Source organism: Sinohyriopsis cumingii, unplaced genomic scaffold (genome assembly GCF_028554795.1).
Source record: "Sinohyriopsis cumingii isolate HCF-2022 unplaced genomic scaffold, ASM2855479v2 utg000198l, whole genome shotgun sequence".
NCBI lineage: Eukaryota > Metazoa > Mollusca > Bivalvia > Unionida > Unionidae > Sinohyriopsis > Sinohyriopsis cumingii.
In genome coordinates this window covers 4,147,726-4,173,497 of record NW_028315875.1, presented here as the reverse complement: position 1 = coordinate 4,173,497, position 25,772 = coordinate 4,147,726, and the positions used below count along the sequence as shown (strand labels likewise).

Here is a 25,772-nt window from a genome sequence, read left to right as displayed (position 1 = left end):
CATACAAAGAAGCAAGCCAGGACCAAATGAGTTTCTTATGCATATCAACTCGGGAGGTTTTGGCCATCGCCACTAGCATAGCATTTGAGTATTGCAGTTCCCAAACTGATATTATCCACGCCATGGGACAGAGACAGCTTTCTCTGGCATTTATCAAAGTTTAACCTGATGGGACCCATGGAAGCTGCACAAGAGGTTATCTTACCTATTCAGCAGCTTTGTAAGGACAGGGCCTATTGACTTCCACTGGATTGGGGAGTAGGGATCTGAAGTTTTTTCCTGCTGGTCATATCCAAGGATATCTAAGGCTAATTTAGTCAGTATCTCAGATGAGATTTGAAGCTTTCATGTATATTAGGGGACCAGAAATTAGACCTCCAGGGTATGAGGAATGTAAATCCCTCCACTTTTTTCTTATTCTCCTATTGTATTTTGATCAGCTAATGTATTTGAATAAGAAAACAAATCTTTAAAGGAAAATTTATTTTATAATACTTAATCATAATACAGGCATACCTTTGCAGCATACCAGTAGAAATATTTTAAATTCTGGTTGAGAGTGTATTTCCATTCTCACAGTAATTGACGTATGAATGGGATTTAGTGCCAGTCCATTTAAGGGGAGATCACTCTTATCTAATTCCCACCTAGAGGTGTAGAGGAATTTTAGCACTTTATGAAAAAGAAGCTTTGTTCTACTATTGTATTATCAAAGAAACACATTTCACCCCAAAATTTGTTTTTCCATGCATGATGTGTGCATGCACACAGAAACACACTTATCATCTTTTTAAATAGTAACTCAGGTCATGTACAAAAGTGTAATTCTTTAGAGCAAAGTTTTCAGCAGTGAGAGACACTTTCCAGAATGAAATATGCAAGGTAACTTGTAGCTCCAAAATATTTCTGATCAGAGTTGTTATTGTTTCTTATAGGATGCTAGAAGTGAGGCAGAAGATCACATCTATAAGCAACTAAACCAGAAGATTGATGACTTCTTAGAACTTGGTAATTTCCTTTTCATTATTCTGTATTATACTTTTAGTATAAATGTTCAATTTTGGTAACTGAGGTGAAACACTTATCAGTCTTTATACAATGGTACAAAAAAGCATAATGCAATTTCTAAAGACCACCTCTATCTGTAAAGATTTAACATAACATGGGGTCAAAAGATACACCTTCACTGCATATCGATTTGATTCATGATACACAGTTTATAATGTCATATATCATTCATATATCAGCTTGATGTTATTTTTTCATTTTCATCTTTAAAAGGTCTGAGAGTGGTAGTTGGTGCCCTTTTATGTGTTGACATATTGGTACACAGATTACAAACAGATAAAGACTTATCATTTATTTATCATTTATTTATATGCCATTCTCGTCCAGGACAAAAATGCTTGTAAACACATTACCTGTTCATTATCATTAGTTTTAATTAACCCTTTACGCCATTTCAGGTTGCTTGAATTGATTGGATGCAGGACTCTTCTTGGCCACCATTCCATTTGTTCATGAATGCTTTAAAAACATCCTATTAACAAGTTCATGTGCTTAAACCAATCATTATTGACTGTAACATATTTTGCTGTGCCATGCACTGTGTAGCCTACAAATTTGAACCAAGTAACAAGATACTAAGCAGCAAAGTTCAAGTAAATGTGGCTATTGAACTTTCTAATGGAATAAAATAATTAGCTTTGAATTGTTCTGGCAGAAATATTGATCCATTGATATGGTAATGAATTATTTCACCTCTAGATTTAACCTTCTTTATTAGTTAGATTTTACTTGTAGTCACTGGTATTCATATTCATGTATTTGTCTGACTTTTGTGTTCTTCCTTCCAGTTGTCCTTAACATGTCTTTCTTTTGAAATTTCAGTAAATCTTGTCTTTCAGTTAAAAATATATTTATAAATTTATAGAATTGAGTACAAAGTTTGCTATTTTTTTTGTGTAATATATATTATAGTGAAATTCATGCTTACCACAAAATAAAAATTTAAACCATGAGCCATCTATTGGAAACAGTATAATCCCTTTCAGTTATCTACAAGTGCAAATACTGATGAAAATATTATCTTTTGCAAACCTATAAAAAAATGAATTCACAATATTAGCCTTTCATTTGCCAAAATTCAAAGCCATTTTTAATATCAAATGCCATTAAAGATGAATATTCTCTTGAGAAATGGAAAAAGGAGTGAATGGACACGATGAAGTTCCCTTCTGCATTTATACCTTTGAGAGAAAAATTATATTGAATTATGTCGGTAATAAAAATTGCATTTTTTTCAGCTAATTATGACTGGCTATTATCAGAATCCAAGGGCCGTGCCAGTGGATACCTCATGGATCTGGTTGCATTTCTACAAAGCATCTTCATGTCTTTCACAAATTTACCGGCAAGTATCGTCAAAGGATTAGCTGTGCATTGGCAGTCCATTTTGCCTTGCATGCAAATTTCAGCAATGGGTTATAACTGTTAAATTATTTAAGTGCCTCACAGATCATGATTACATAGAATAAACCATCCATATCAAGTACATCCCTGTACCTCAGCATAAGTTTTATTTTAATCTGATTTAATTTCAGGCACTATTGTGGGGCATCAGTGTTGCATGAACACATTTCTGGTTTTCTATGTCTCAACTGTGTTAGCATAAAGCAAGTGACGATATCACTTTTCAGTGAAAACAAATGCATCATCATGGTTATGATTAGTGATAAAAGCTTGTGTAATGTTTTGGTGATAAATTTTCTCCTTTGAATACATTCCTTGATCACATTAATATTAGGAAAGACTCTCCATTTCCTCTCAAATCCAGTAATTGTCAGTTACAAGAAATGCTGTCATTCATGTGTATAAAAAAAACGGCAAAGTTTCTAGCTTCAACTTTAATTGGATATGAACAATACCATATCATGCTCCAGTGGCCTAGTGGTTAGAGTGTCTGCCTCGGATATGGGAGGTCGTGGGTTCGATCCCCGGTCAAGTCATACCAGAGACTTACAAAAATGGTACTAACAGCTGCCTCGCTTGGCATTCAGCATTAAGAGGTTAGTGTTTGGACTGGTCAGCCTGGTGTCAGGATAATGTGACTGGATGGGACATCATGCTACATGTCTGCGGCATGATGCCCAGTGCTAGACATCACTATAAACTGCCACATTGCAGACATTGTAGCGATATGACTGAAACATTGTTAAAGCTACGTTAAAAATCAAAATCACATCACACACATCACATCACATCACACATATGATGCTCCTCTCAAAAGTCCAGGCATATTGAGAGTTTTTTAATCATCCATCGAAAAAGTCAATATAGCCTTGAGTTTAAAGGTATTTACAGCATTATTTTTTAAAATTTGTTGATAACCATGCATATTTTTTCACACTGGTGGACATTGTTTTATTTCTTATTTTGTTACCCATTGTTGGTTCACTTTTGCTTACACTATCTGAATATTCTTAACTATTTAAGTAACAAGCATTGATTATTTGTGTTTGTGAACACTTTCAGGTTGTTCTTGTCTGTTTTTTTATTCTTGTGTTTTCAAACAGTGATAGGTGAGGGCATTGAAATGCATTTAATGCAAGAGATTTAAAGCCACGGAGGACACACATGACAAATGATTATAGTGTGCCAAATTTTCCTCAGATTCAACTTGCAGTGTTTGTTAGTGCTTTTTGTTTTTTTATTGGATGGATCTGGTCCACTACATAAAATTAAAAAAAAGGTCTTAAAAACAAGTGAAGGTCAGAATGATGAAATGCAACGTGCCCAGTCTGCATCTTGGGTCCGAGTGGTCTAAAGTGCTCACCTTTACCGATCACTGCCATCTCATTTCTGTATGCATGTGTTTGAGTCTCAGGCTCAGCCAGTGTGGGTATGTGAGAAAGTTTGCCAGTACCTTCCTGTGGGTCTGTGGTTCTTACAGGGGTTTTCCAGGGTTCATTCTCAACCAGTTATACTGGCAGCCATGTATGTCTTATCTTAAGAAACCAACCAACTAATCAGCCCAGTCTGCATCTTAGAATGTTGTCATTGGTTAGTATTGTGGAGGATGTCATGATGGTTTTCCTCCATCAACAGCAATGCAAACAATGCCAACATTACATTGGGTCAGTTGAGATAGAAGAACAAAAGGGGGTGGAATTGCTGGCCTGGCATTCAGATGCATTGAGGAAGTTATAGATGAGGTGACTGGTGCAAGAGGTGATGATTCATTTGCTGGAATTTGGTGAATTTCACCCCAATGTCCTTCAATTCTCAAGTGATTTTTTTTGTGGAGCCAACAGGAGATTGCCCTCTCTTTATTAGGCTGCCCATTGGGCACAAGGCCCTGAATATTTCTGAGTGTATCCTATGGACCTGTAAGTTTGGGTGCAAGGGTAGATTTTGGACTATGACAAGCTTTTATGCCATTAGTCCAGGCTGTCCACCAGCATTGTTACTGTCCAGCTGATCAGTCATCTGGCTGGGCATACAGGTTCTTGACTGACCATTAATCCATCATTTCAGCAAGCTGTACTCTATACCAGCTGACCAGACGATAGTATATAGTTGTATGGGGATCCAGTTAGCTGAATAGTCTGTTTAACCTCATGTACTGCCTTGGCAGTTACTGAGAGAAAAACCAGGCCAGCTGTCCAACAGATAGCCAAGCTGACTGTCCTGCATAATTTCTGGGAATAAATACCATCAAGACATGCCAAGGCAATTGCCTGGCTTCCAGTAAAACTGCAGAGTTAAGTCTTTACTGTGTACCCTCTGGGGATATGCCAGACCTTACATAGGTATGATGGCACTGTTTGACCCTGTCCACAAGAATGTTTTACTTAACATTAATCACAATGCCTGAGGGTGACAACCCCCATTGAGTGCAGCTATGACCTCAAGAACATAGCATACTCCAACCCCATAATAGAGCAGTCAAGCATACTCCAGCCCCTTATTAGAGCAGTCAAGCATACTCCAACCCCATAATAGAGTAGCCAGAGTCTAGCTTCATGGAGGAAATCTATAGAGTCTTGCCAAGTGCCTGCATCCATCAGTTGCAAGGCAAGCCTATAGATAAGGGCCTCATTCTTTCTACTGCCATTTTTCACATTTAAAACTAAACTACCGTCCTTTGATAAGAGCATTGTGGTGGTTAATATGAGCAATGCATTGTTTTATAAGGTGAATGTTTTTTTTTTTACTTTCAACCTCCAGGTGAGTGTAAAAAATGGTTGCTTCTTTGTCTTTGCTTGTCTAGTTATTTTTTGACCAGCCAGAAAATCAGGTAGGGACCAGGACTGCACGACACATGATTGCTAACACTCCGACAGCTTCAGTAGATATGGATCTAGTAAGATAAGACACCTGACTGCATTAGTTGGCACCAAGGCTATGTCATTTCATGGCTCTGTGGTCTGGACCCTTCAGCATGCCATTATTGTTGGCAGTGTATTAGATAGATGTCAAAGCAGGTATCATAAGAACTACCTCAACAACTTTCCTTGTCACAATTGTAATGATGAATAGTTTGTCAGCAGCATCATATGAGGCTGAACACTGCACAAATGCCTTGCATTTAAACGTAAAGTTTTGATCCAAGATCAAATCAAAGCTGTTGGCTGTCACACAGAATCAATCTTCTTGAGTTATCTCTCAAAGATTTAGAGTTGCAGAGGGAAACCTTACATCTGGTTGAGCCAGTGGTGGCAGCACAGATGGCTACCAGACCCAACTAGACCAATCAACACAGCCTGTTAGATTTGCTGGATTCACTGATGAAATTTTGTAGGTAAGATTTCAATATTCACTTTCTTAACCGGATGTTGCTTATGTAATTATAAGAAAGGAGTATCATTCACATGGTGAACCATCATTCCTTTAGGATGATACCCGAGGTAGCGGCCGGATGCTGTGTGGTTGGGGAATGTAAGGAGAAACCTTTTGTATGTTTGTGTATGTGTGTGAGAGAGAGAAATCTGGATTTTTAACTTAGCTTTAAAAAAATTTCAGTCATATCGCTTCGATGTCTAGCACTGGGGCTTCATGCTGCAGACATGTAGCATCATGTCCCACCGAGTCACATTATCCTGACACCATGCCTACCAGCTCTAACACTAACCTCTTAATGCTGAGCGCCAGGCAAGGCAGCTGTTAGTACTATTTTTACATGTCTTTGGTATGACTCAACCAGGGTTTGAACCCATGACCTCCCGCATCCAAGGCGGACGCTCAAACCACTAAGCCATTGGAGTGGTCAGAAGGAGAAAGCAAATTTTTATGTAAATTAAGTTCCTTAGGGAGTACTTATTCAGTCATGTTGCTTAAAAACTCCCCCAACCATTTGCCAGGTCTGCATCCTCATTAGTATATCCATTAGCTAAAAATCAGCAACTGGTGGTAGCAAGGGAAGGTAATTGGCAAGAGTTATACCCCTTTGTTTATATGAGATGGATTAGAAAAGATGATTTTCGTTTTTTAGTAGTGCTGGATTCACAAAGTTGCAGGCTGATATTCTAACATAATATGATTGGGTAAGTATTCTCAAAGAGACATAATTTACTTAAAAATTTGCTTTCTATGAGAATACTTACCTGATCACATTATTATTAAACCTGGCTTAAAAATGGGGGCATCCTTGTTACTCAAACTAAAACTAAGTAAACAACCAGTCATGTAGCAGTGGTTATGGGAAGTAATGGAAAAATGTTTCTTCTCTTTTTCTCAATTGTATAGATTGAAAAGACAAAACATTTTATCTTTTTACAGTTGCTAGATTTAAGAGGTAGCAGATATACAGTGTTTATTGTCTGTTAATGGAAAAGAAACCTGTACAAAATACGGAACATAATTTGCAAGTCATAAGTCTGTGACCTGTGATATATTTGTACTTTTGGTTCTATGCTTTGGCGTATATTTAATTTTAAAATTCTTAGGGTTATTAGCTGCACAATTTCAGCTATGCTGTACGATAGCTAAGACTGTTCAACCAGTTCATATTTTTTTCTCTTCCATTCATGTCTTAACTTTAATTAGTTTTTACAAAAAGAGATGATAGGGGACAAATTATTTGCTTAAATGCTTACCGAGTTATTTTTGTTTGTTGTAATGATGTTGATAATAACTTACACGCAACAGTAAACAACACAAATCTACCACTGCCATTGCATAATGTGCTACTAGATAAAAAAAATTACAGTGTAAGATCTTGTATGAACAGCATAGAACATGATGCCAAAATATATTTTGAATATAGAGTATTTTTAGGTTGGGACATGTCATAATGAAAAATTAATTTCATTTAATTTTAATGTGCCACTTGATCAGACTCTTAAGCTGTTTTTTTGTTTTCCTAAACATGGTTTTGCATGAACAGAATAGATCCAGATGTGCTAGTGCATGATGCCAAAATAGATTTTGAATATATAGAGTATTTTTAGCTTGGGACATGTCATAATGAAAACAATACCATCATTTAATGTGCCACTTGATAAGACTGTAAGCTGGTTTTTTTTTTTTTTTCTAAACAAGGTTTTGCATGAATAGAATATATCCTGATGTTCTAGTGCATCATGCAACAGAAAATCTGGGTCTAGAGTGTTCGTAGTTTGGCGTATGTGAAAAATACTTTAAAATGCAAGTAATAATACCTGAAGTATCTATTCCACAGGACTATTTTACTGAATATGGGGTAAAACATCAATATCTGCTAGTTTGTAGTTTTGCTTTGCAGTTATGGTCACAGCATTAATTTTCTAGTAGTGAATTTTCCTTTCAAATACACAAGTTATTGAACATTTTGAAGATTACTAAAGTGATGTATTTATTTGTTAGCATATGAAATCTGTTGATTAAAACTTAAGCATGTCAGTCTTGATTGATTTTACTGCTAATTTATGTTTATATGTTGTGTTCATTAAACTTTTTATTTTTTTTATTTTCTTGTTTTTCACTTTCTTGGCAACAAATAAAGCTTGATTTTTTTAAAAATGTCTGCAATAAGATGGAGTGTTATACAGTATGTGCATCACGGACTTCAGATTGCCCACTTGATACCATGGAAATGGACAAGGGAGAAAAAAGGATTAGATGTACACACCATATGGATGTCTACTAGGTTTGGGGGATGTCTGTTTAATATAGTGGGGGGCCCAAAGTGGCCAAGTGGTCTACAGTGCTCACCATTACAGATCACTGCCATCTCACCTCTGTCTGTGTGGGTTCAAGTTTCAGGTTCAGCTGTGTGAGAAAGCTTGCCAGTAGCTTCTCGTGGGTATGTGGTTCTTTCCTGGGTTTTCCCAGGCTCTTCCTCCACCATTTGTACTGGCTGCCATGTATAGCCTATCTTGTGCTCAAAAAATGGCATTAAACCCTACAACAACAAAAACAACAACAACAATCAATATAGTGGAATTTCTATCACAAATTACTTTGCAATGCAGATTGCGTAAACCCAACCATAGCAGTTGTAAATTTCATATCTTTATGTGTACAGACTATACAGTAGTAATATTGCTTGTGGTATTTAGCAGTAATCTAGCTTGGCATATGAACAGAAAAATGTGTGCAGCAGGAAAAAGATCCGATGTCTTAAATTTCTTGGATATATCCCACCTCTGCTCCATGACTATGTCAGATCTGCCAGCTCTTATGATTTTGCCATAAGTCTTACGAAAATTACCCTTAAAATACGGACTTAATTTTTCCTTAGTTTTGCTAGTATGATTATCGTTGATGCAAAATCCGGATAATTGGTTCATCCATGTTTTCTTTGGATCTGGGTTTCATCTTAGAATTTGTGAAATTAGTCAGGGAACCAGACTAGCTTTACAGCAGCACCCCAGACGCTTTAAACTGCACATATTTGTTGATGTGAAGAATCTGCATGATTAAACTGTCGATTATATAATTTATTTTAATGTATTTCCAGAAAGTGATGCATGTTTAAGACAAAAGGGAAAATAAGATTCTAGAAAAGTTTTCATAATTAACACAGAAGAATAAAAAGGAGTGTTCATATTTTTGTGAATAAAAGCTGGAAAGGACACAGTTACGTTTATTGGACATTACATGCCAATTTGAGTATGTCTCATGGCAAGAGATATGATTGCCATCGTCATGTGAAATGGAAAGAATTTCCAAGAATTATGTAAAGTTGAGAGATAGCAGCAAGCCATTGTGCTGCATAGGGTTTGGAACTAGAGTTTGCAACTGTACTAGTGGTATATAAAGTCCATGCATACTTTATAAACATTTTGGTTAAACATAATGTTTATAGTTGATGCACCAAACTTTTAATTACATTTGATATTTTGCTTCACCTTACTGAAAACTGGTCAATCTTATGGAAAAAAATCAACTTCCTTACTGAGACAGACTCGTCAGGGTTGGCAGGTCTGCTATGAACATCAGAAAAATTGCCTGGTTACATGGTGCATGCCTTTTATGTATTATTCGCCATCTACAGTTACCAATTTTTGTGGATATCGTGCACTTAGGTGAGGGATAACTTGCATTGTTTTTGAGGTCAAAAGCTCGGAGGTCAAGATCACTGTGAGTAAATGAAGTGTGGTGTGATGTCTCAAACTTGATAAGGAAGAAAATGATTAATTTTGGGCTGAAAAAGTGTAAGGTCAGAGTTACTGACTGAAAGAAGAAAGTAGTTTCTTACAACAACTTGAGTTCTTCAGCAAATACAGTTACCATACTGTGGATGTCTTGCACTTGGTAAGGAAGAAGCCTTTCGCTTTTTTGTGCAAAAAGTGAAAGGTCACTGTGACAAAGAAGAAAATGGTTTTAACTAAAATACTTCAGTTATCTAAATAGAGGACTTGGAAATGCTGTGTGGGCATATAATCTGTCATTCACCATACTCTTGTCTTTTGTAAATATTAGGGTCTTTTTTCTCGGTTGGCTTGCCATGTTTTTGTTTAATCTAATTCAGAACAAATGTGAGGCATGGTGATGCTGGTGTCAACATATCAGCAGAATGTTCAAATTACGTGCAAGGACATAATTCTATGTTTTGGGAGTGGACAATTCTTCTTAATTTTTTTAAAGCCATTTATACACCCAGCATTAGCCACTGGGTCACTTCATTTTTTGGGGGTACTGATTGCATGGGTAGCCTCTGGGCCACTTAATTTTCCATGGGTACTGACAACATAACTTCAGAACTATTCAGAACCCCACCCAATACTTACACTTAATTGGCTCTGGCATTTAAAGGATCTATTGGCCTTTGGAACCCAGCTATATAATTACCAACAGAAAGTTAATAGACTGAAGCCAAAGAAAGGCAAGACATATTTTCCATAGAATCTCTGTCTTGCATATTGCATGCCTACAGCTGTAGACTATTTAACGGACGTATACGTCAAGTTTTCAAGTGAAAAGTATAGTCCTAGATCTGCCGATGGATTATGTAAAAGAAGTTTTTAGGTATATTTCACTGATGCCAAAGCCTCGAAAATTGGCAAGAAGATTTCATAATGTGGAAATATTGATGCCATTGTCATCATTATATATTTGCTTACAAGTCCCAGACAACATAGATCCTCTCTGCTGTCACATAATGTGCTGCAAATCAGGATCTGTTTAATTATGTTATACTGATTACTTCTAACAAATTGCATAGCCTAAGATCTGCTGCTGCATTATGCAAAAGCAGATCTGGACCGTGGCAGTTGGAATTAACTTATATATAATCATATATGGCAGATTGAATTTGAAGGTTTTGAGTTTTTTCTCAATCTCAGGGCTGACAGTTATGACAAGGTCTCATGGGAATATCGATACTTTTATGTTTATCAATCAGTAATTCATATTTACCTTCTTTGCTTGCACGTTATTCATGTTCACCTGTAAACAGCATAGACACAGACATGACATCCCATAATGTAGTAACACATTTGGGTTGACACAATTTATTTTACTTTTTGTTGCTAGTAAATAGTACCAGTATGCTAGTGTGTAATGCAGCAGGAGATTTGGGTCTGTGTTGTGTTTGGGTGTCCTCTTATAAATATAGTTAAATGCCTCGTGTTTTGCTTTTCTTTACAATACAATTGAGTTCACAATTAATCGTGAGCTACAGGTTGGATTTTGAAATGATGCTAGAAAGCTTTGTGCAGTTTAATATAAAAAGCATTCAGATCTGTGCTTTCAATGTAGGTGATGTTCTTTGGAACACTCAATACCATGTTTTTGCTTTTCTCTAGATTTGGAGTGACATTGTTCCGGTGAGCCGAGTCCACATCTTAATCCCACCTTAATAAGAAAGCTCTATATATGAAATACCTTTAAATACCCTCCCATGAAAATAGATCAGATCAAGTATTTTATATGTTTGCATGAGAAATATATTATTTAATGATCAGTTGATTGTAAATCTCAGACAGGTAATTGTACTTATTCCTGCCCATATATACATAGATACACATATATATATATATATATATATATATATATATATATATATATATATATATATATATATATGCATGGATGCATTCATTCTTGTAATTTTTAATTTACCCACAAGACAGCATCATATCTTCGCATGTTTGAGCGGTCAATGTGCATTAACTAAATGAAAAATGAAAATCTAAAGTCTGACACTGACATTTTTGTTAAAGTGTGAATGCATTGAGAACTTTTTAATTACACACCACCCTTGCCTGTTTGAAAGAAGGAAGTAACAACCTTATCAAGTCAGTCTTGTCTATGCATGATCTTATTACAAAGTATTTAAACTTGACATATCTTACCATGTTGCCTAAACAATACAGTTCTATACTAACCATCCAGTGAAAATGATTTCAGTTTGCTCATAGACCAGAAGAGTATATTGCATAGTCTATTGTCTATTGTCCATCTGTTTGATAGCACAAGTTTATTGCTGCTATTGTCTCCTAAGCTACATGGAGGGTCACTGACTTTACATCACTTGGTCATGTTAGTCCTAAATGAAATGGTTCTGCTTGGAAATCCATATGACCACCACAGTGGCCATTTTGAAAATCTTATTATTGTTGCTCCTGCTGGATGGTCATATTAACATGGGATTAAAGTCACTTAAAGACTTCTTATGATGGTCAGTCCTAAATAAAGATGAGGCCAGTCTGATGTCCAGTATGTCCACAATAGTCACCATCTTAAAAATCTTCAGAATGGAATGTAATATTGACATGGGACTGTCACCAGATTTCTTATGTCTAGTTGGTCCTATATGAAAATGGTGCCAGTTTGTTATCCAGTATGGCCTCCCTGGTGGCCTTCTTGAACATTTTATTATTGATACTCTTCCTAAATGGGGATTGTCATATGAACATGGGTTTTCACTAAAAGTAGATGAAAATGATGGTGATCTTATGTCCAACATGGCTGCCACAGTTTCTGTCTTGAAAATCTTGTTTTCACATCTCCTCCTGAATGGATGGTCGTATCATAATGAGCTTTTTGCTCTACTGGTCATAGAACAGAAAAGCTTATGGAATAGTCTGTTGTAATTTATTCATGATCTGACCTCCATCCGTTAGCACTCCTCCTGAACTACTTGGATGATTGCCATGAAACTTTACACATGCTTTCGTTCTATACTCTAGTTTGTCCTAAATGAAATTGTTGCTGCTGCAACATTCTTGAAAACCTTGTTATCACTACTACATGAGAGGTCATTCAAAATTGGGTTGTTATCACTACTACATGAGTGGTCATTCAAAATTGGGTTGCTATCACTACTACATGAGTGGTCATTCAAAATTGGGTTGCTATCACTACTACATGAGTAGTCATTCAAAATTAGGTTGTTATCACTGTTACATGATTGGTCATTCAGAATTGGTTCGTGATTTGTGATTTGGATTTTTTAACGTAGCTTTAAAAAAAATTCAGTCATATCGCTACAATGTCTGCAGTGTGGCAGTTTATAGTGATGCCTAGCACTGGGGCATCATGGTGCAGACATGTAGCATGATGTCCCACCCAGTCATATTATCTTTACACCAGGCTGACCAGTCCTAACACTAACCTCTTAATGCTGAGAGCCAAGCAAGGCAACTGTTAGCATCATTTTTGTAAGTCTTTGGTATGACTTGGCCAGGGATTGAACCCACAACCTCCCTCATCCGAGCCGGACAATCTAACCACTAGGCCACTGGAGCGGTCCCCGTTCAAAATTGGATTGTTTACACTACTACATTAGTGGTCATTCAAAATTGGGTTGTTATCACTACTGCATGAGTGGTCATTCAAAATTGGGTTTTCTCTTAAAGACTTCTTATGATTAGTTTGCACTACATGAAGATGGTACAGATCTGATGTCCAATATGGTTACCAGATTCTTGTTATTACTATGCCTCCCTCCATCATGGAATGTCATATCAACTTGGAGTTTTCACTAAAAGCCTTCTTGTGATGTCTAGCCAGTCCTAATTGAAAGTCTTATTGTTATTTCTCCTGAATGGGTGGTCATATCAACATGAGGTTTTCACTAAAAGACTATTTATGATTTCTAGATAGTCTTAAATCTGAAGTCCATTATGGCCACGGCAACTGACATCATGAAAATTTTATTATTGCTACTTCTGAATGGAATGTTGTATCTACTCCTCCCCAATGGATGGCTATATCAACATGAGGTTTTCACCAGTAGCATTCTTGTGATACATAGTTGTTCTTAAATGAAAACGGTATCAGTCATACAGACAATATGACACAATGACTGTCTTAAACATCTTATTGTCACTACTCCACCTGAACTGAGAATCACTGAAAACTTCTAATGATGTCTTCTTTGTCCTAAATAAAAATGGTGGCAATCATCTTATTTGAAAATCATTTTGTCATTGAAGAATTTCAAACGATTTTAGCACTCAGCAGTTAAAATATTGAAAGGGTTTTATCTTGAACTCCTGGAAATTCTTTTCACCCAGTTGGGCATCAGTCCATTTAAGGAACTCATTTTGATATTATTTAGACTGTTACTGGGAAAATAAAGTATATTTCAAAGGCATATCTTCTTCTGACGTAGGAATTATTGTGATAGAAGAATTTATCTGCCTATTGGATAGTATCCTATACCAATGTTTTTATGAAGATATTGATTTCTTTTTCAAATATGTTGCCAGATCACAACTGGAGTGCTCACAAATCCAGACATTACAAACTGAAAAACATTCACCCAACCTTTTGATTTAGTTCTGCTGAAAATGGCCTCTGCTTGCCATGTCAGACTAGCAGGAGTGGGTTGTGAAGATTACCAACAAATCCGTCAATCACAAGTTACTACTTCCACTTTTGTTTGGAAGCACACTCTTTCTTAATGTCGTTAAATACTTAAATACTGAATTACCTTGAATGATACGTTGCATTTTTCTCACATTGGTGGAGAAGAATTCAGCTTTAATTCTTAAGGCAGGAAAAGTATTTTTAAGCAGAAAACTGGGACAAATCACAGATCAGCTATTTATTGAAATTAGCAATGGAAATTCCCAGGAAGATCCTGCCTTATACCGTCCTGCTCTGAAAACCACAAATCCAGGCCCTGCTCCAGTGGCCTAATCACACACACAACAAATCCAGGCTTTCTGTCTGAACCCATGTTGAACCTGCACAACAAGCCTCTTGAAAGAAAGAGTTTTAAGAACCAGTGGTAGACAGAATTCCTGGAAGGGGGGAGGTGAAGGTCCCTCCCACTTTGAAAACCTGTGAGGGGGGAGGAATGGAGTTTTCTCTCAGTGGTCAGACAAAAACACACCTTACTCATAAAAGCCTCAATAAACTGATCTTTTCCCACCACCAGCCCTCTAGTATAAATCCAGCACAATGAGAGACATCATTCTTGGTTATATGTCTGTAGATAATGATTGTGATAAAGATGGAGACAAGTTTGAAGCTGCCATGCAACATTGCATAGCACTACATCTAACCAGTTACTGGATAAAGCCTCCATTTTTAAAATAGAAGCTGTTGTCATACTCAGATCTTTGAAGTACACAGAAACAAATTTCATTGTTTGAGATTTCTGTTGAGTGCTGAATGCCATGCAGATCTTTAAATTTGACAATCTGTTAATATGAAAATCATACAGCAACATGATTTGTTCATACAGTATGTGAAACGTATTATGCTACTGCTTGTAGCCATTGGTATTATATGTAATGGCAGATAAAACAGCCAGGGCTGCCTGAATGAAGACTCCATATCATTACTTCAAATATTATAGAAATTGGCATGTTCCATATTTGTGACAAAATGAAAACTCCACACACAACAAGCTCTTAACATGACTTGTCATTTGAGAGGGTCATCCCTCAGATAGAAAAGATCACAGAGATGAAGTGGTGTTATGCCAGTTGCATATAAGATCCACATGTCCGACACGTGCTTACTTCCTGAAGGTTTGACATTGACTAGAATGCTTGCACTGCCGTTGTTCACTGACAGTAGAACACGTTCTTGTCAGTTGTTTAGATTTTCACTCTGAGAGATAGAAGTATTATGATGTGAACTCAATTAAGAAACTGTATCATGATGTACCACCAAAGAAAATAGTGACCTTTTCAGGAATACATTTTACATTTTTTTAAAAATTGGATACTATATTTAAGGAATATATATTTTGTAACCTTTGTTTTTAATTTGCTATACCTTTTATAGAGTTTTTTTGACATCTTCTGTGACTACATGTTTACATTTATTTGAAAAGGTTTATATTTTGTTTGCCAAATCATTATGTTTACATATGTTATAACCTACCCAATATGCACACATTATTCAGAGACATTGCCAGGGTTCATGAGTGTCTATTGATAAAACAAAGTAAAATATATGTTGAACATCTTTTTCAGCTTGTGAGCACTGAAATTTTTTAAAAGGTATTATCAAAGAAGCATATTTTGCTCTAAAAATTGGTTTGACTGATTATTGTTACCTTTAGGCCAGATGTAAATATATCTAGAAAAGTAGCACTTTGCCATCACTTACTTGCCTGCAACCGAGAAACATAACTGAAACTGGAAGAAAGATTTCGGACTAAGAACAATTTAAGCTTTGAAGTTGTACTGCCCAAAATGTCATTGTTCCATTTTTTTAAGTTTATAACATGTATTATGCACTGTACTTGATTTGTAAATCCATCCGATGAAAGCTGTGAATAGACAAATTCATGTTATCCAGGTTAGGACAGTTGAAGGCTGTGAATAGACACATGTTACCCATGTTAGGACAATTGAAAGCTATGAATAGGCGCACATTAAATTAAGACATTTGAAAGCAATGAACAAACATATTCGTGTTATCCAGGTTAAAACACTTGAAAGCAATAAAAAGATGGCCATCAAATTATTGATAGTAATAGTGAAAAGAATGTTTTATATTATATTGGCAGATCTGCCATTTCTTAACAATGAAAAATCTGCCATTACAAAACACTGGCCTATCTGCCATTACATAACACACTGGCTGCCATTATATATCAGTGGAAAATCTGCCATCACATAACTCACAGGCAGATCTGCCATTACATGTCACAGGCACATCTGCCATTACATGTCACAGGCAGATCTGCCATTACATGTCACAGACACATCTGCCATTACATGTCACAGGCACATCTGCCATTACATGTCACAGGCACATCTGCCATTACATGTGTGTGTGATTTGTTCTCTGTGCTACATTTCACTGTCGGACTCTAGTCCAACATACCTATCTGACCTCACCCATGTGTACACACCAGCAAGATACTTACACTCCTCTTCTGACAATCGTATACTCATTACTCCCACTATGAAAACAAAGTCATATGGACATCGTTCTTTTGCATACCAGAGCCCAGCAACGTGGAATGAATTGCCCACTGAACTTAGACACAAAGACACAGTGATCACATTCAAGAGGGCTCTCAAAACTCACTTATTTCGACTGCAAGAACAAACTTAAAGACCTAATAATGTTTCCTACCTGAAATATTCTCAGCATGTTTTTTTATTTTTTCATGTTTTTCTAATTTCATGTTGTTTGTTTTTGTAATAATATTATTATGTTTCTTATGTTATAGGTGTTGTCTAATGTTGTAAAGCGCTTAGAGCTTCTAAAGATTAGGTGCTATACAAAGTCCTCATTATTATTATTATTATTACATGTCACAGGCACATCTGCCATTACATGTCACAGGCACATCTGCCATTACATGTCACAGGCACATCTGCCATTACATGTCACAGGCACATCTGCCATTAGATGATACTTTACATCATGAGCAGAACAAATAGTGTCATTTTTTGTATTTTTTTTTTTGTTTTAACAGCTGTTGCCAAGGAAAACAGATCTAAGTAACTTTCCCAAGGATCCATGATGCAGCTGACCCTGGCTGGCCTTGGTATCAAACCTGTGACCCTTGCATTACAAATCAAATGTTCTACCAACTGATCTGCAGCTGTTTACATACAAGTAGTGTAAACCCCGATAATTTGGTTTACAAAGATGCAATGACTTGAATGTAAACAATGAAATGGATGTAAGTTGTAATTAAAACAATTCATTCAGTAGTCTGTTTCTGTTTGTTTTCAGTTGGTAATATTTGAGTGGGCGAGACTTTCCTTTTAGATTATTCTTGATCTTTTTAACTATTTATAAAGTTAAGTTGAAAAGTTAAGTGAGTTGAAATGACAGGATTTACTGACTTTCTGAGGTAACAATCAGATTGACTTCATAGTCCTTTTTTTCTTTTTCCAGGAAAAGGTTGCCAAGACAGCCTGCATGTCCTCATGTAAACACATAGCGACTAGACTGAAAGATTTCCTCCTAGATAATGAAGTTCGTGCCATGACCATGGGGTCACTGCATCAGTTTAACCTTGACCTCATTCAGTGTGAACGTAAGGCTTACAGTCAAATCGGCCTCAAAAGGTCACTTATAATAAGCAATCAACTGTCTTAAGCAACCACCTGTCTTCAGTGTTCGATTGTGTCAATTTCCTGAGGTAGCTGCTTAAGACAAGGTTGATTGTTTCTTTCCTTGCTCTTCTATTGCTAGCTCCATAACTAGTTTCAGGCCTACTCTTCTTTTTGTTTTGCAGAAGAAAAAAAATCTTGTGGCCAGTAAATATCAGAATGTTCAAGCATCAACTTAAATTAGAAATGACAGTTGAATTTCTGGATTTTACTAAAATCTAACCTATATCCTATGAGTCGTGTTTAAAGTTGCTAAACATTTCCATAAACATAGTCCAGTTTATTGTACCATGTTACACGTCTACACACACACAAATGACAACATAATCTAACCCCAGTTATTGAACTTTGGATCTGGATTGTAGCTAACAATATCTATGTTTTTCTCTATATTCCCAAGAAAAGGGGTCAAACTTTTGGGTCCTCTTCTTTATTTCAGAGGGTCGACATTATTATTATTATTATTGTATACTACTAACTTATAATTTACTAATTGCATCATTAAGACAATGAACATTTTCTTTAACATCATATAAATTACTGTAGAAATTCTGTTATTTAACTATTTATACATGTTCATATTCAGTTTAAGAATTATTTAGATCAAGAGGTATAAATTGAACTTCAATAGTGCCCATATATATATATATATATATATATATATATATATATATATATATATATATATATTGAAAACTTTATTATCCTGAATGGTTAACATTGATTATTCCATTGTCCTCTGTTTTCTTATTCACTTGTCATACTAACCTCGTCATCATTTATATCATTTCAGTCCATTTCTTGAACCTCAAAATACATATTGTTTTCATTTGTGTCCAATAAACAATCATTATCATCATGTTTGGCTTTCTTTGTGAGGTGAAAAAGCCAGTTTGTCTGATTTACTTGCTTGATGCGTAATTAATGTACTAAACAATCTTGTTATTGAAAAGCTTGCTGCATGCTCTGAATAATGAAGTCATGTGTTTTGATGACTTGGTGAGCTGACCTAATAGTTGGGACACAGCACAAGCATTCAGACTAGATGGATCATTATTCTTTTCAGTGCGTTTTATGACACATTGACGACATATAGGTTTGCCACCATGGATTAAACTATGCATAAAGGCATGAGCGTACAAGCTGTGGTAGACACACAAAAAAGGAGGTGCTTTTTGGCATGTTTTACTTTTGTTTTAAAGCTCTTAAATACAAAAATGGCTGTATGTATTAGGATGGGAGATGGTAAAAATATAGGGGTGTAATATATTGTTGGATGTTAAATATTTTGAACTTTTGTCTGTAAAATGCAACATATGTATTATGTTCATTCATAAGTAACAAAACAAAGGCAAAATATATATTTTGCAGTGACATCCAATTTTTTAAATTATATTTGATACAGTTGGGTAGACATGAAGATATAATTTAGGTTGGAAATGGCAGTGTCCATGCCTGAAGGTTCAGGGTTTCGACACACACATGAAATTCTGTGAATGTTGATACCAGAAAAATCATGTATGATAGATATGGAATTTAAACAAACACTTAGAAATTTTCAGATACATTTTCAAGTTTACCCCTACTTTTTCACAAAGAATTTGCAGGAAATACTGGATATATTTAGGCAAGAGAACACCTTTATTTGCTCAGAAAATTTCTCTCCTCTGGGTGACTGGAGAATACAATAGAATTCCATGTTTTCAGTCAATACAAACATGCAAAATGCAGACATTTGTTTGAAGTACAGCCCCATTAAAAGATTAATTTAACAACACACAGGGTTATCAGTTTATATGTTTCATCCGATAAAGATATATGTTTACAGCCACATTTATACAACTTGGGCAGCAATACTGCACATGCATTTTTTGTGAGAATAAATAACTATGCCCAATTTCATATGCCTTTTTTTGTGAGAATAAATTGCTATGCCCAATTTCACATGCATCTGTTTTTGAGAATAAATAACTATGCCCAATTTTACATGCATTTTTTGGAGAATAAATAACTATGCCCAATTTCACGTGCATTATTCTTCAGATAAATTACCTGATCACGGAATGTTTAAACGTTTTCAACCTTGCAGATCAGCACTCACATGGTAAAAAGATCCCATCTCCTGCCCTCTTTTCAAAAATCAAATGTGGTTTAGACCCTTTCAGAACATTTCTGTGCACATCAGCCTCCTGGAGATGAAAGCCATATTGAATGTCTTTCAGTTGTGGCAGGATACATTACTTGGAAAGAGCAACTTAGCTGTCACCACTTATCTTAGAAGGCAAGAGGAAAGCAAATCTGTATTTTTGTTTGGTATTTCTCAAGTGGTGTCAGTATTGATAAATCCACATTGAAGTCCACTACATCCCAGGGCAGGTTCACTATCCAGATGGAATCTGTAAATTCCCAATTAGACAATCCATTTAACCCTCATTCTTCAGTCTAATCTGTACCAACTGGTGTTTACCTCTTTTTGGACCTCTTTGCAATAAGGTGTAATGCTAAGCTATCTTTCTTCATCTATGCTTTGTTCTTGGAAGAGGCACTTAGCTCCCACTGCCATTTCCAACCTAAATTATATCTTCAAATTGTTGGTAGTTTTGGCCTGACGAGTTAAGCTGAGCTAGTGATAGCACTGAGAAGCCTCTGCAAAGAATGTGGATACTTTCAGCATTGATACTGGTGTTTACCTCTTTTTGGACCTCTTTGCAATAAGGTGGAATGCTAAGCTATCTTTCTTCATCTATGCTGTGTTCTTGGAAGAGGCACTTAGCTCCCATTTCCTTGTCATGAGATAACTATTGATGTTTTTGTAGTGCTGTGATTAAATTAAATGCACCACATCCCAGGAAGGCTTAGTATCCTGGCCAACTCCCTCTCCAGATGGAATCAATCAATCCACACTGAATGGTTCATTCACCCCTCAGTGTTCAGTTGACCTCTTTTGGACATCTTTGCAAGTTATAAGGTTAGCTCTTGACCTTGGTGTATCCTTGTGAAAGGTAGTTATCTCCGATTTTCTTAGCAGGAGATAACCTTTATTGTCTTGGTAATACCATGATTGAAAACAACTGACCAGCAACTGCTCAGGATCTTTTTTCCTGGTTCCTTTTGGTTATCCATTCAGCATTCACCCCCAATTGCATCACAATTTTACTAAGTTGATGGGGATCATCTTGGCATCAATACCTTCTAATCCAGAATACTGGGTCCATGACAATTAAATATAACTTGTAAGCCAATATCACCCAGGTGATGAATTACAGGCCAACTTAGTATTAGTCATCTCTAATAATTATTTGATTGAGATGGAAACCTCCACGCTGTAGAATTATTGTGTGAATTTTTGATTCACTGAAATGAAAATGAATCTACAATCAGTTTGTTCAGCATTGTGGAATATATTTTGTCACATGGTTGCCTTTTAAGTTTTATATGATGAATCCAGTATTTTTTGGAACATAGCACTCACATTACTAGTAAGTAATAATTAGGATTTGGTTCAATGTAGTACTTGCATTACTAAGTGAAAAATAGGGTTTGACACAATATAGCACTTACATTACTGAGTCATAAATAATGTTTGATACAATATCACACTCATGTTATTAATGAATAACAAAATATATATGATGCAAAAGAGTGGGAAGCTGAAAGAGTAAAATTTAGCACTTGCAAATTTGCTTACAATATGTGAGTATATTGCTTACAATATGTGAGTATATTGCTTACAATATGTGAGTATATATACTGCTTTGTGACAAGAAGACTGCTATATAAACAGCTTATTACTTTTCCAGAAATTGTACAAGTTCTAAATTGCAAGAGCAAAACCAATAGATTTTTCTTTGTGTGCTTTAAATTATAACTTTTATCATTAGACAATAAATGTTGTGCTTGTACAGGATTGAAACAGTAGACTGGATCATGAAGTAACTCTTACAAATATTTCTGGTGTGCAGCAAAAAAACAGTAGACTGGGCCAAGAAGCAACTCTTGCAAATATTTTATGTGTGCAGCATTAAAACAGTAGATTGTACTATAAAGTAACTTGCAGATATTTTATGTGTGAAGCATTAAAACAGAAGACTGAGCTATGAAATAACTCTTTCAGGTGTTTCTTGTGTGTAGCATTAAAACAGTAGACTGTGTCATGAAGTAACTTAAAAATATTTTATGTGTGAAGTAACTCTTACAAATACTTCCACTGTTAAACATTAAGACAGTAGATTAGGCCATGAAGTAACTCATACAAATATTTCGCGTTATTACATTTATGGGTGAACTTGATCCTTGAATTGAAAATCCCAAATTGATCCAGAAATTCTGTATTCCTTATTGCCAGCTGGTCATTAATCTCTTGCAGAATTTGCTGCCTCAGATCCTGTACAAGGCTTTCAGGATGGAACTTTGATGCTTGCATTTGCAGATTTACGACAGGTAAGCTCATTTTATAACATGTACAGTAGTCCCCCTCTTATAAGGCCACCCCTAGTGCAGCAAGAAAGTGGCCTTATAATGAGGGTGGCCTTTCTAGAGGGGGATGACAATCACGAATAGTAAATACATATGAAGAAAGTCACAACTAATTTAATTCTAAAACATTTAATATTTTCATTTAAAAATCACATGCATGTTGTTAAATCAATGTGAAACAAATCATTGATATAGATTTAAAATTACATTTATAATAATGTTACAGATCACATCGTCTGTCTCCAGTAGACACTTCAATACATGTTCCTAAGAATTCTTAGGCTTGAAAAATTATCCAGTGTCATTTGTCCCATGCTTTCTACAGCTTTTCTTTTATCTTTTTTAAGAACGTCTTGTGTTTTCATAATTATGTCCACAAGTTCAACATTGTTTGTTGCAAGGCCATAATCCATTAATTCTGTGGAATGTAACCATGCAGTATGCAGTGTAATGCACTGTTTGTCTGGGTTTGGATTGTCACACGTGTTACTGTCACAGTCACCTTCCTCATTCTGGCATGTTTCACTGGAATTTCTGGCACCTTCTGTCATTAATGACTCCCAGTCATCACTAATTGTGTTCTCTGTAGCTAATGTATCATCACACTGAACATAATCCTTAAGGGTTGTTCCAGTTGGTATTAGGGGAAGATAGTCTTCTTCATCCCAGTGTTCCTCCTCTGCCTCTGGTACACCCAATACCTCTTGGAAAAACCCACATTTCCAAAAGCACTTTTGAATTGATTCAGCTGTCAGGACATCCCATGCTGAACTCAGCCATTGGATTGCCTCTAGCAGATTCACCTTTTGTGCTATCTCTGATGCAGCTGTTATATTATCCATCAGGAACAAAACATGTCTCAGCAGCTTTTTCCTGTAATTCAATTTGACCGTCTGGATTATCCCTACATCCAAGGGCTGAAGTTCTGAAGTTGTATTTGGAGGAAAGTATGAAACCTTGACATTTGACAAATCCAGTTTTGGGTGTGCAGCACAGTTGTCGAGGAAAAGCAGGATCTTCCTGTTCTGCACTTTCATCTGCTGATTAAGTTTTTTTTATCCAGGACTCAAATATCCTGTCATCCATGCTTTTCTGTTTGCCTCATATGTAACTCTCAAATGTGTTTGGCTATATCCCTTAAAGCACCTTGGATTTTGCACTTTTCCAATCACCAGTGGCTTCAGTTTCTCACCAGAACAACTGGCGCAGAGCAAAACTGTAAATCTCTCCTTTGCTTTTTTCCCACCTTTACATAAATCCCCTTTTTATACAAGCGACTTTGTTGGTAAAAGTCTAAAAAAACAAACCAGTCTCGTCACAATTAAAAATATCCTTGCTGTCATATCCCCTGCAAATATCGTTCAGTCTTTTGTTCCAATCTTCGACAACTTCAGTATTGACATCAGCCGATTCTCCACTAAGGACAGAACACTTAATATTGTGTCGGACTTGAAATCGGTGCAACCAACCGTTACTTGCAGTAAAGTCGTCATATCCCATTTCAACTGATAAAATTGTTGCCTTTTCTTGGATCATTCGACCAGTGAACGGAATTTTCTTAGCACGTGCAGTGCAAAACCATTCAAAAACCTTGTCATTCAAATCAGGATACAAACATCTCCTGGCTCTAACAATTTTCCTTTCTCCGTCCATTCCACATTCCCATTTCCGCAGAATTGTGTCCCTGTCTTTCACAATATTGTTTATCTAAGTCTTTCCGACATCAAATTTTTCTGCCAGGATTCTCGAACTCTCCCCCTTTTCGGTCAGTTGAAATACTTTTGCTTTCTCTTCTAAATTGAGAATTTTTCTTTTCCTCGATGACATGTTGAATTTTTTTTAGCAGTAAATTATTCCAATGTTGCCAACCACAAGACTGATAAAACAATTTTTCTGCATTTGAACAAATTGCCATGTGTTTTTAAAGGAAGTTATCGTGTCACGTGATTTGTTAGTCACAGTCTGGTACCCTATTGTTTTTATACATTTCTTTACACGAAGGGAGAGAAGCAAAAATGGCTTAGATACGTACCATTAATTAACATCACGCAGATTTGACCTCGCGGCTGTTAGGAGTTGCGATCTTGATTACTAATTATCAAAGGTGAACAAGCTCAACATCTTACTAAGGGAAGCCATAAAGGCTATCAAACTATTTTCCTGCTTACTTGTGTATGTACAGCGATACTGCCACTTGTCAACTGTTACTACTGTTCAATAATTGTAATCTTAACAATTATCAGAGTGATTCAACCGGACATCTCATAATAACACAGCATTATGGCTAATTGGTTGACATGTACTTCCCCTTTTGTATGGATTAAAATTTGAGTCTTTCTCGGCTTTATGGAATAAATGTGGCTTCTGGTGAGGCGTAAATGATATATTAACCATTAACCATAGTGGTACAGAAACGAAAACCTGACATCGGGAAACAGAAATCGGACAACTTAACACACGTTATGAATACAATACTGGTTCTGGATACCTATTAAAATAAAATGCGGCCGCTTGTGAGGGGTAAATTTTATATTATTGAACTAATATGCTGGCCGCTGGTCGCGTTAGCCGGATGGCCTTTCGTGAGGGGTACTTTTGAATACAAACTCGTCGGTGCCAATGAATTCCGGCTGTATAGAGCGGGTGGCCGCTGGTCAGGGGGGCTGTTCAAGACAGGGACTACTGTACACTTAAAATTGTTGGTTTAGAACAGTGGTTCTTAACTGATGGATTACAACCCAAAAGCATACCTGTCAACTTTTCCAAGGCCAAGTAGGGAGATAGGATTTAAAAAAACAGGAAGATTGGGACCTAAAATCAGGAGGTTTTTCAAGTCTCATTTTCCAGGTCCATTACGCATGAAATTCTCAAAGGATGTTCCGTTTCTCCCTGTGATGCACCTTATTGTCCCCAAGAACATGTCCTATTTTCATATTCTGGTAGCTGTGGCTAAACTGCACAGTAGCTTAAGGTTAGTACACAAGCAAGAAAGCCAGTGTGACTAACAGTTAATCCTTATCATTGCAGTTATCTTGTGAAAAGGACTGGCCCACCAACATAATTCAAAGAAACCATGTTCTACAGTGTGTTTTATGTAAGCACCAGCAATTGATTGGCAGATAAAAGATATTTATTCTGAATGAGTTTTTTGAGGGCGCATTAGCTGCATGGTATGTTTCTTTATTCCATCTTTGAATTGAATGATGGTAATTGATGTTTGTATATACAGCATAGTAATGCCATGTGTTCAGTCATGTAAGTTCATTGGGAATGGCTACAGCATTCACAGTGATCATTCTTAGGATTGAAACTAATCACTGACAATTT

The 25,772-nt window shown here is 36.2% G+C and overlaps 1 protein-coding gene across 1 annotated transcript in view; it reads left to right on the top strand.

Moving 5' to 3' along the window:
- LOC149774597 (exocyst complex component 6B-like) overlaps positions 1 to 25,772 on the top strand; it is a 136,374-nt gene that overhangs the window by 91,712 nt on the left and 18,890 nt on the right. The window contains exons 18-21 of the mRNA XM_089945081.1: positions 936 to 1,008; positions 2,307 to 2,413; positions 17,752 to 17,893; positions 22,336 to 22,409. Of these exons, the coding sequence (XP_089801207.1) occupies positions 936 to 1,008; positions 2,307 to 2,413; positions 17,752 to 17,893; positions 22,336 to 22,409 (396 nt within the window). The remainder of the gene's footprint in view (positions 1 to 935; positions 1,009 to 2,306; positions 2,414 to 17,751; positions 17,894 to 22,335; positions 22,410 to 25,772) is intronic.